Source organism: Grammomys surdaster, unplaced genomic scaffold (assembly GCF_004785775.1).
Source record: "Grammomys surdaster isolate TR1022 unplaced genomic scaffold, NIH_TR_1.0 66, whole genome shotgun sequence".
In the NCBI taxonomy this organism is placed as follows: domain Eukaryota; kingdom Metazoa; phylum Chordata; class Mammalia; order Rodentia; family Muridae; genus Grammomys; species Grammomys surdaster.
In genome coordinates, this window is record NW_021604568.1 from 664,742 (window position 1) to 677,033 (window position 12,292).

At 42.4% G+C, this 12,292-nt stretch overlaps 1 protein-coding gene across 1 annotated transcript in view; it reads left to right on the forward strand.

Annotated features, from left to right (window-relative positions):
- Positions 1–10,653, forward strand: part of Cc2d2b (coiled-coil and C2 domain containing 2B) — a 75,234-nt gene extending 64,581 nt beyond the window's left edge. The window contains exons 30-34 of the mRNA XM_028773204.1: positions 1,487–1,621; positions 1,929–2,051; positions 6,757–6,815; positions 8,309–8,483; positions 10,465–10,653. Coding sequence (XP_028629037.1) covers positions 1,487–1,621; positions 1,929–2,051; positions 6,757–6,815; positions 8,309–8,483; positions 10,465–10,653 — 681 coding nt within the window. The remainder of the gene's footprint in view (positions 1–1,486; positions 1,622–1,928; positions 2,052–6,756; positions 6,816–8,308; positions 8,484–10,464) is intronic.
- Positions 10,654–12,292: the final 1,639 nt, after the last annotated feature.

The following is a 12,292-nucleotide window of genomic DNA, read 5'->3' on the forward strand; positions in this document are numbered from 1 at the left end:
TGGTTGTAAGTGCCAGTAGGTGGCACTAATAAGATCTCAATAGATAACTGTCATTTGATCCAGAAAGGAACTCCATAGCAGGCAGGTTCCATCTCAGTTGGTGGTTTGGGGTGAAGCCTCCCCTTCACTTCGGAGAGGCACAGTGAAGACCAAGTGCTCTGGGCCAGAGATGTAGAGACGGAGGGACATCTTCAAGCTGGGCAGAGCGATGTGGAGACTGGCTTGGGTTTAAAGTCGGCAGCTTCGTTCAGGCGTGGGCTCAGCTTTGTTTGCCTCTCCATCCTGTTAACCTCTGCCCGGAAGTTAATGCTGCTTCTCCCTGTCACTTTAGCCCCTTAAACTCCGATTCGTCACTGAAGATGGTGTATAATAAACATTCCTACCTTCAGAATTGAGAGTGAATTAAAAGAAGAAAAATCAGCATGACTCTTAGCATAACCAATAAATGTTAAATATTGTTATCATTACTTGGCATTATTTATTTTTGCACTAAGAAAGTCTCAACACCACGAGAAGATACATGTAGAGCAAAATAATAACCATTTAAAAACCTTTAAAAATTGTACTTCTTATTCAGGAGTCACATGCCACAGCACACATGTAGAGGTCATAGGAAAACTTGAGTACTTTCTCCTTCTGCCTGCGCAGGTTCCTGTGGCCAGGCCAGCAGGCCTTTACCGGCTGAGCCACCTCACTGGCACCATGACTAATACTATCTTTTCTAAATAAATATTTATTATCATTATTAGTGTGTATGTGTATAGGTGGCAGGGAGACATGCCAGGGCACACATGTGGAGGTCAGAGGGCACTCTGGAGTTTTCCTTGTTTTTTTTTCTTGGGCCCCCAGGATGTCCCTCAGGTCACTAACTAGCCTTCCATGGCAAGTGTCTGCCCACTAAGATACTCCCCAGCCCCAGGCTTCTTATCTATTACACTGCCTTCCTGTATACTTTACCTTTTAGTTCCAAGTCTTTCTCTCAGTTTTAATTTAGTGGATTTTAAACTCCTTTCATGATTCCCTCTCAGCCTTAGGCCAGTTTATCTTCCTCAGCCTGGTGTTCAGTCTCCAGGTGTCTGCTAACAAAGTGAGTCCCCACAGCCGTTTTGTGTGAATTAGACAAAAGTGACCTTGTTACAGATGCTTTAAGACTGTGTTAGAAAGTCACCATAGCATATTGATTTTGTTAGAATGACATATTTTACTGATGCCAGTACACCTACAGAACCTCTAACCATGTCACTAGCTCACAGAGTATCTTATTTAAATCTGTATACTACCTGGATCTGAGGATTTCTGAAACTTTCTTGACTTTGATTTTTGTTTTTGTTGTTTGGGTTTGGTTTTGTTTTGCTGTTAAGTTGGTTTTGGCCTTAAAAAATTTTTTTTAAACCCAAAGAAAACTACAACTCAGAATAATTATAATTTCTATATATAGAAGGTAGACAACAAATACAATGTGTGATGAATCTTCTTTCTTATGCAGGGCCATGTGGCTTACGTATTAACTCAAGAAACTGGCGAGTGTTTGCTTTGGAATCCATCAACGGGACAATGTCATAAGCAGTTTGACCCATTTTGTCCCTTGCAAAGTGTAGATTGTTTGTTCAATGATAAAAATGTAAGTATATGAATAAAAAACCTTGAGTTATGTCTTCAAGTCATCCTGAGTAAACATTAGAGTCTCCCAGGAACTTTGAAGTCATGGTACCCACTAGTCTGTCGGGCCAGGGATTAGCCCATCTTTTGCCCTTAAAGCCAGACACTACCAGGCTAATGCTGCCCTTCCAGAGCCCTGGAATCTGCTTCTCCCTCAAACATCCCCTTGGCTTTGGCCACCGAAGCATGTAAAATTTTGCATCACCCTTCCCTGCTGTAGTCTGGTGTTCCTGTGGGCTTACAGTATCCTTTTGTTAATGTTTTCATAGGTCTGGTTTAATATTCAACAAAATAATACACCAATGGCTGTAAATTTTGACTATTCAAAAGAAAGCTTCTGGAAACAGCTGCTTCCAAAAAACTTTCAGGGGACCAAAGCCCAGAGTGTACAGGTAAAGACTCCTTCAGGAATATCTGCATGAGTATTACTATTGCTTCTAATCTTTGTTAGTTGTGATAGCCCAATTGTTGAATTATTCAGCAATGTTCACCTAAAATGAATCTTCTCTGCCATCTAGCTTATGTTTGGGTGACCTTTATGCCTTTCCTGTATCTGCAGAAAAAAAATAATTTGAGAAAAAGAATGTCATCTCAAATGTTATTTAGGTCTTATAACCTTTCCCATCAGAAAGACAACACAGAACGTTCAAGATGGTGTGCAGGTTTTCATATCTGGTGATGGTCAAGTATAAAAATGATAAGTAAAAGTGCTTCTCTGGACTCCAAACCACAGTGATTATCTTACAGAATAAAAATGGGACAGAAAAGTACCAGTTGGTGGGGTTACAGCAAAGATGGCAGCAAAGTCTCAAACCATGTCATCAAGCTACAGCAGGCATCCCTCCGGCAGCCAGACTATGATGGAGCTCTCTCTACATTTACTTTTGAGATAAGATGGGAGAGGGAAAAGACCTGGTGTCCAGGAGTGAGGAGACTTGTCTTGACCCAGTAAATGTCATGGCTGAGCATATCTGTGCTGAGATCAGTAGCACTTTCTGGATCGAGGGCCACAGGGTGGCAGAGTGAAGGCAATACAGAGTCCATAAACTAGAAGCTGTGAGCCAAGAGAAAAGGGAAGAGGGTGGTGAGGAGGAAAGAGAGAACAAAAAAGAATAATAGACAAAAGACAGTTCATAGAAGCAGAAATTCAAATGTTCAGCCTCACTTAAAATCGGGGGAATATCACTTAAGAAATAAAGATGTGTAATCATAGACCTGTTAACAAACAACAGAGAAATGGTGGAGGTATAGCTTGCCTGATAATATGATGAAGTTGAACTTGCTCAACTTGTGATCTGCCAATTGAACACATGTAGCTGTGTGCCCTAGAGAATATGCACAGGTTAGAAAAACACAGGGGTCAGTAAAGACTCATTTGAAATAGCAAGGAAATGGAAACAGTTCCCAATGAAGAAATTAGTCCCTGATTTGTGAAATACTCATACAATGAGTTCTTCTACAAAGGTGGAAAATGTTTGAATAAGTTTGCAGTAGTTCTCAGTCTATATGTTATTACCTTGGGAAGGATCAGTGAGTCAGCATATCAATAGGTTTTCAAGCTCCCCAACTACAATTTCCAGCCAAGGTTGAGAAGCACTGGCCTAGAGCTCTGCATAGCAAGAAGAATAGATATAAAAAGTGTTATAGGAAGAAAAATAAAGAGGATGTGAATTAATGCGCAAAGTACAAGAGCACTTGGTGAAGTTTGAAACCCACATTGTGTAGCTATATGTGCTTATATACATATACACACTTTTATATACAATAGATTTATAAAGGCATTTATAGGAATGCTAAATACCAAATGCAAGTTAGAAGTTACCTTTAGACTGGAGGGAGAAAAAAAGAACAATAACAGAAGTATACAAAGCAGAATAAGAAGCGTAGTATATATGTGCTGGCCTCTTCTTAATGACAGCTGATTCTTCAGCCCCAGCTGAGCAGACACCACAGACTATTCACACAAGCCTTTGCTTACATCGGGAAGACACGAGCCAGACCTTCCTCATCTGCATTCTGTGCAACACTCTTATCTTCTAAGCTCCTATGGAACAGCTAAGGAGCTCTTAACACTCAAGGGCTTTCCTAGCCCAAAAGTTCCAAAGTCCTTCCATAATCCTCCCTAAAACAGCATAGTCAGATCTGTCAGAGATACCCTACTATCCTGGTACCAGTTTCTGTCTTAGTCACTGTTCTTTTGCTTTGAAGAGACACCATAACAAGGGCAACCATTGTAAGAGAAATCATTTAACTGGGGGTCTTGCTTACAGTTTCAGTTTAATCATTGTGGCAGGAAGCATGGCAGCATGCAAGCAAACACTGGAGCAGTAGCTGTGAACTACATATACCTAGAGAGCTGTCTTGTCTTCCTTCTTCTTCTTTTTTTTAATCTAAAGTAAGGGCCAGGGATGTAGTTCAGTGGTAGAGCATTTAGCTATAATGCATGAGGCCCTGGGTTCAATACTCAGTACTGCAAATAAATAGATAATAAATAAAATAGAAATGAGTGAATAAAAACCTAAGCAAATACAGAAGGTTGCAATGGTTACATATAGCTGAGTGGCCATATGTTGGGTAGGTATCCATTCTGTCATGCTCTATGACTGTGTGTGTATTCAAAGCAACCCATAATAGTGAAAGAAAGGCATAGTCATAGGGGCCAAAGTCAAGAATACCAAGGGATATAGTTTTCCCCACCTTCGAAGTCTCCCCACTTCTTGTAAGAAATAACAGAAATAACCCCTGCTTATCAGTTCCTCATGCATTCTTCTAAACATTCTCCATGCATATCAAGCATATGTATGTATTTTTATATTTCCTGTTTGAAATGCCATTTTTAAAAAAGGGAAATGTGCTTATCTTTTTTGTGCAAACCACAGTAGCAGTGGCTGCGGTACTGCTGCCTCCTAGAGAGAGAGTAATCTGTTTAGAGGCTTTGTTTTAGTCTGTTTAGTTTTTTCCTTGTCCACTCGGGGGTGGGGGGTGGGGTTGGAGGTTTCCTGTTGGTGTTATGTTAGATGTAGCTGCCACAAGGTAAAAGACACCCCTATTCTTTGACCTTCCATTTTCAAGGAGGAAAATCCAACAACAAAATCCCAAGCAGTAGCCACCCAGAGTGATGATTGCTGCTGCAGAAGTCAAGAATGTGTTTTTGGGAGCTCACAGCAGGAGAAGAGAGGGGATTCCATAGGGGTGGGGAAGGGGTCCTCAGGAAAGTGGGTGACAAGCTAAGTGACCAGAACTTGCTTCTTTTTAAAAAGAAATTGTTTTATTTATTTACATTCCAAATGTTGCCCCCTTCCCGGTCCCCCCTCCAAGAGTTCTCCACCCCCTGCCCTCTCCCCTTTACCTCTGAGAGAGTGTTCCCTCCCCTGCCCCCAAGTATTACCCTTCTTTGTGGCATCAAGTCTCAATAGGATTGGGCACATCCTCTTCCACTGAGGCCAGACAAGGCACTTCTCTGCTACACATGTGTCAGGCACACATGATTGCTGAACTTGTATCTCTATTGACTTTTTATGGTGTTTAAAACTGAACCCTGACCTTTGTGTATGTAAAGCAAGCACTACCATTGTGCTGTATCTCTCTCCTGTCAGTCTCCTGCCTTACCACGTGCATCCCAGAATAAGCTACTATCTGAATAACCACTATTTTACATGATCAAGAACACATGTTTCATTGTACAATACAAGCACACCCAGATGAAGGATTAACAGAAAACCTTTTTGAAGTTTTGAAGAACTCAAGCTCTTGCAAAGAAAGGTCCCTTCGGTGAAATTGGAAAGCTCACAAAGCCCCATCACAGGATTTACCAAGTCAACATAGTCGGCCTCATTCTCAGACCCGAGGGATTCACTAATCCACGGGAGTTGTCTCCTGGGTAGGTAGTGGTTGCTGGATCAGGGATTCAGTCTCCCTGCTCTGTCCAGCGTAGCTGCAGTCCCCTCGAGGTGTTTGGAGTTCAGACTTCTATTTCTTGCTCTGCTCTACCATGGGCCTGAGTCTGCTCCTTACTATAGCAGCTGTCTAACCACAGCATGCACCAGAATCACTGAGGGACTGGTTAGAGCAAGGACCACTGCGCCTCACCCTAGTTTGTGATTCAATTGTCATGAAAGTAGAGTTGAGAATTTGTGTTTTTAACAAGTTCACATGTCTGGGGTTGGTTGTAGGGCCACCGTTTGGGGACCTAAAAACATGACAGGTTCTAGTGTTGTTCCCTTTTTACACAATTTTCTTTCCACTCTGGGGATCACCCATCCCCATCCCTCCAGCTGCCTCTATTCCTCAGTTTAGAAACCCAAAATAGAGACTGTTGAAAATCAGCCCCTTAAAACTGGCCTTGTGACTCTCACAAGGATCTAGAACAGGATTAGGCAGGAACTTGAGATGTAAACCCAACCTTGGACAGGAAATGAACCAACATGGAGAACATTGCTCCCTACTGTAGGATAGAGTATACAGAGTGGAGGTTTGGAGATAGGAGTATGAAATGTGTGTATTTAAGTGCATACACATATGCAGGTACACAGGGGCACAAAGAATTGGTTCCTGCCAGCTACAAGAAACATAGACCCAGAGAGGAACGGTTATAAACCATGCCAGAAGGGTAACAGCATTACCTGATGTCTACTGAGCATCCCATAAATGCCAGGCTCTCCATGTATTCCTTCATTTTAAAATTCTTCTAAGAATCCAAAGCAGCAGGCATAACTACTGTTCCTGCTCTAATGATTAAAGCAACTGAGGTTCAGAACAAAGGCATGTTCTGTAACTTTGCCAAAGTCACCATAAGCACAAGAGACCAGTGTGTGAGATCATTTGGTGCTTTCAGTAAGTATGCCAGATACTTGCCTTAAAAAGAAATGAGAGTAGCAAATATGTTTTACCCATGAAAGCGATCTTTTACAGCTCCATCCTCGTGCTGAGTAAGTAGTGTGGAAATCCAAGGAAATGTGTGATCATTGAATTTGAGATTGCATTTTCATGGGAGACTGGTTTGGGTCCAGGTTTTCCAGCCCCAGGACTTCAGGGGTGACTGGTACTTAAAAGGTGGTCTCTAGAATTGCTCCTAACTTTCAGCTGTCTGTATTTCAGCCTGAAGAGATAGTTTACTCGGATACCAATAAAAGCATGGTAGAAGATCTAAAGAGCAGGTACTGTGTCTTCCCTCCCATTTCATGTCCAGGAGCCTTCTAGTCATCAAGCCCAGCCTCAAATCACTCATTAGACTCAACAACAGAAGCAAGAAAAGAGAGATGACAACACCTAGACTCACTGAACTACCAAGTCCTGGGGTCAGCATTGATAAATGGCCCCTCTACCAACTAAGACAGCCCTTGCAAGGATAGTCTAAGTTAACTCTGAATATCATTGGCCATGGTTGAAATATCCTCAGTGTAGATAGTTGATAGGCCTGTGGTATGTAAGAGCTAACACTTTCTAGAAGGCTAATGGCCATGACCATGGTGGTGGGAAAACATATCAGTTGGAGAGTAGTAGTACCCAGCAACATTGTCACTTCTGGATGTTTCCCACTTCCCCAAATATATACATTCATTGCCTTATGGAAAGCTTCAATCAAGCTTCACAGGGGCTATAGACATGTGCACGACATGCATGTCTGGTGCCCACAGAGGCCAGAAGAAGATGTTGGATCCCCTGGAACTAGAGTTGCAGATGGTTGTGAGCTACCATGTGGCAGCTATGAATCAGACATGGGTCTTCTGGACCATCTCTCCAGTTCTCATTTCCCAGTTCTTAAGAAAACAAGGAATAAACACAGTAGAGACAGGTTTCCCAACTGGTTTGCATTTCAGCTGCTTCCAGAACTACCTGAAATATCTAAGTGCTGAGAGTCCACTTGCATCATTATCAGAAGGTGAAGCCCTCTGATGCCAGACCCCACTGAGACTCACTGCACACTCTAAACTCAGAAGTTGCATTGTAAACTCAGTCAAGAAGAGGCTCTCAGCAGCTTCTCTGTGACAACCTGTAGACTCAACCCCACAAGGTCATCTCACAGGATCCCATGATCCAACTTACACCCTTCTCCCTTTTCCCACCATGGTGTCACCAGGTATTAGTGTAGGGGTGGTCCACACCTCTGCTCCTGTGGAACTGCATTCTAGTGTGGGTGGGTGGGAGTGACCGCCAAATTTAGTCCCTTGCCTCCCTTCCTTCCAAGTCCACATCCTGAATTAACTGACCTAACGATGACACACCTACTAATACGCCAGACTAGATATCTGCATTTCTGTAAAGGCAAGCTTCTGGAAACACTATGCCCTTTGTCAGATAAGCCTTGACAGGTAAACGTCTCAGTCAGTAATCACATGACAGATGCTGTCAAACAGCAACTGCTTATATTTGGGTATCTGGAAGATACTCTTAGTAGACCTAATTTCTGGCTATGCATAGAAGATTCTGGCCTTCCTGAGCCAACAAGAACCTGCCTCTCCATATCTGATTGATCAGTGTGAATCATAGTTGGCACACCTTCACCTTCAACCAGTGCCTGGTTTCCTCCTAAATCCCAAAAGTTTCTTTCTCATTTGTGAAGTGGCAAAGTTCTTGTGACATTTAGTGAGTCTAAATAGCTGCAGTTGTGTCACCAAGTTATTTCTGCATTTCTACATTCTCACCGTAGGATAGAAAGGGCACTGAAATGTAAGATGATGGAATGGCGGCCTAAGCACCCAACACGCTGGAATCGACAGTGCACCTCTGTTCTACGGCAAATCCTTCCCAAACTAGAGTTTTACACAGGGAGTTTTGCTTCATTTGAAGACAGTGAGTTGGAACGGCTTCTGCAGTTTTATTGGGTTTGTATATGACTTTAATGTGCAAATAACATTTGGTTTTAACCTGTTGTTAACTGGCAAATAATAGCACTCTAAACTGTCTCTGAGATGCCTGTTTTCTTGGTCACCAAAGACAGATGATTTGGAAATCCAAAGAGTGAGAATGTCCTGTTCCAGGAGGCTAGATGTCTCCAAGAACTCTTTGAGACAAAGAAGGATGTGATCTGTTATGGGTTGGGTACTTTGGCTGTCGGGGAGGAGTCTGCAGGTACCATTCATTTGGAAATAGGAAGGAGTTGTTAACTTCCTATGTTTTTAATAGAATTTGGTGTTAGAGATAAGTAAGCTATAGTTAGCTAGAAACCAAGGTAGAAAGCTTGGAGCCTCTGTGTAAAAGTATCTAATAAAGCATAGTAGACAATTTAGGTTGAGATTGAGCTCTTCAGTCTGGATTCTACTTACTTACAAACTAAAAAGTTGTGATGTAATGACCATTCCATGAGTGGAATTTGCTTAGAACCAACTGTATGTTTTATGACACAAAAATGATAATTTTTAAAAAGAGATGGATGTCCACCCTACAACTGGGAAACTGAGGAATGATCTTGAATAATATATCTGATTCTGTGTCATTGCTTCTTGGGCAAGAGGAGCCCAGGAAACTTACTGTCATCTGCACACTGGCATCTCCCTGGATCATGAAAAGACATCTCAAATTCAGCAAGTCCATAAATAAACAAGGCAGACATTTGTTAGTCTTCCTTCCCTTTTCTTACTGTCTGGCACCAGCATCCCTTCACTCACCCCAGCTGCTCTCCATTAGCAGTCCACTGGGCTCGTAGACTCTCCCCTCTCCCCTCCAGGAAGCTAGATGTCTCCCTGGAGAACTCCCTAAGAGAAAGAGTGAGATCTATTAGCAGTTGAGTACCATCCATTCAGGATTAAGAGGAAGTTGTTCTTACTTTGTCCTTGTTGTTTTTAATAGAATTTGGAATTAGAGAGATAAATAAAATATAGTTAAATATAAGCCAAGGTTTCAAGCTTGGAGTGTCTATGTAAAATACCAGACTAGTAGGTATTGACCTATTGACATAGGTCAAGAGCAGATTAAGATTGAACCCTGCAGCCTGTAGTCAGATCTTATTTTGACCATTTACTGGTTTTAACAGAAGTCAAGTCACCTAACCCATCTCTGCCTTTTACCCCATTGGAAAACGGGGGTAAAAATTAGTTGTTTTATGGTTGTAGTGTGGATTAAATGAGTTTATACTTAGCATTGCACTCAACTTCTAGTAATTAGTAAACAATTGCTAAACATTGCTTCTGTTCTGGGCCAGGACTTAGGCAGTGAACAGTAGAGATACAGTCAAGTGCACTCAAAGATCTGTGCTACAGTGGCAGATCAGAAACTTTTAATGATGAAATCTTGTTAGGCGAGCTCAAAAAAACGACAGCACATGGGAAAAGCAAGTGAGGAGATTTAAGGGTGAGAAAAATCCTCCTGCAGGAAGCAATGGAAGACTGACTGAGGGGTTCGTGGCTGTCATCTGCGTCCTATTATGTAACACTACTTAGACCCACATTCCTCGTTCCTTCACTACTATCCCACAGTATCGACTCCATAGAAACATAATTGGTGTTAAATAAACCCCTCAGATTTCCATTTAAATCCCTCCCGTGTAGGACCCCAACATTTCCTTCTTGGCAGTTTGTTATTTAGAGGGTCCAAGTTTGTGCTGTGTCAACTACACACATTCTGGCATCAAAGAGCCCTGGTTGTGCTCCAGTCTGTAGAGCAGGGGTGATGACAGAACTTAACTCATACGGTTGTCTGTGACTTATTTAATGCTGTATCTAGAATATCACAGTCACTCAACAACAAAAGACAATTACTGTTACAACTGCCACACCACTAAGGTCTCTGTGATCTTTCTGCTTAGGATAATTCCGGACTACTTCCAAGACTGTAACCCACCTTTGTGTTGTTCTAACCTTGATCCAGGTCACAGGATTTCCCATCCAGATGCCCTACACAGATGTTCAGGCAGTCGTTGATGCTGTGTACCAGACTGGAATTCACTCTTCTGAATTTCCCCAGACGGAATTTGCTTTAGCTGTGTACATTCATCCATACCCAAACAACATCCTATCTGTGTGGGTCTATTTGGCTTCCTTAGCCCGACATCAGTAAAACAAAAGATGGGAAAAGGCAAAGAGTACCACCGTCTCCTAGACCCAAGCCTTCCTGATGCCTTGAGATTTTGCTGCTTATTCTCAAGTTCATCAATGCTGGGCTTCATTTGGATTCCTATATAGAGCTGAGTACTATGGAGACCACATCAGCACCCTGTCCCTAGCCTTTGCTGACCTCCTTACCAACACACCTCTTCTGGAAGAGTCTTCACGTAGTCTGGCTGCTTTATGTACCGCAGTCCACATTAGATCTCATTCTGGAAAAGAAGCAATTCTGGCCTGCTTCATGCTGCTCACATAGTAGAGGTCAGGACCCCTCCATCTGAGCCATCTGGAGAGTCTTATTAAAATGAAGACTCCTAGATCCACCCAAGCCTTCCTCAATCAGAACCTCTGAGAGGAGAGTGACATTATTTTCAACAAGCACCCAAGCAACTGCGATTCCCTGTTGAACGAGAGACCACCCTTTCAGAATGTCATCAGTACTAATGAGACATGGGTACATGCCATTAGATGCTAGCTCTGGTACAGTTCCAGATGAAAATTTCTCAGAGGGAACCCTGAGGTCATATACTAGTCTGAAAGCCAGCAGGCTCAAGATGGAAGAAAAGCCTGTTTTAGTTTGAGTTTAAAAGCCAGAAAAGAACTATGTCCCAGCTTAAAGAAATTAAGCAGGAGGAAATCCCCAATCCCTATTACTCAATTGAGGGAGGGCAGTCTTTTAACTCTGCTCAGACCTCCAGCTGCCTAGGTGAGAACTACCCACGTTCAGAAGGGCAGTCTGCTTTACTCAGCTTACCAAGTCCAATATTCTCCAAGCACTGCCTTCCCACGAATATCCAGGGTATATCCAGGATGTCTGATCACTGGTTACTCTGTGGTCCAGTCACATATTCATAATAAGAATCTATGTCAATTTTAACCAGAGGTAAAGATGTATGTAAATTTTTAATTTAGATTAACTCCCTGGTAAATTATGTATTATAAATATCTGCAGATTTTGATCCCGGTTTCTGAGACTAGCATAGAGACTTCTCCTTAACGTTCTGCACCACAGTGGCTTGGAAATATGATGTAGGCTCTTTCAGATACAGTTCATTACAGGTGTGGTCTACCTTTTCTCAACAGCTCTGAGTGCCAAGTGTCAAATATTTTAGAGAATGATGACAGGTGTCATGGCAGTAAGAGCAGTTAATGGGCCTATCCAAATCTACATGGGAGATGATGGTGAGGCAGGCAAAGAGACGGTGTGTGAATGTGCTTGCAGTGATGTAAATAGTGCCCAGGTATAGATTTATACCAAGGAAACATATCAAGAACAAGGCTCGGGGCTTCTGAGAAGAGAAGAGCCCCAGATGTTCCACTGCAGAACGCTCACTCAACTAGGATGCATGGCAAAAACGAGGTGCACCTCAGAATAAGCTACCATTTTACACAAAATGAGGCAAGCGGGCTACACGTGTGTGCTGCTATAAATACCTGTACACTTCTGGGAAGATACAACAAAATACACAGCAATAGTGGTGCCTCTAGGAAAGGCCACCTCCGAAAGAAGTGGAGAAAGGAATGGGCTAGTATGCATAGTTTTATGTTGGATGTTTTGCCTTTTGCTTGCATTTGTTTTAAAGTGTTTTCTT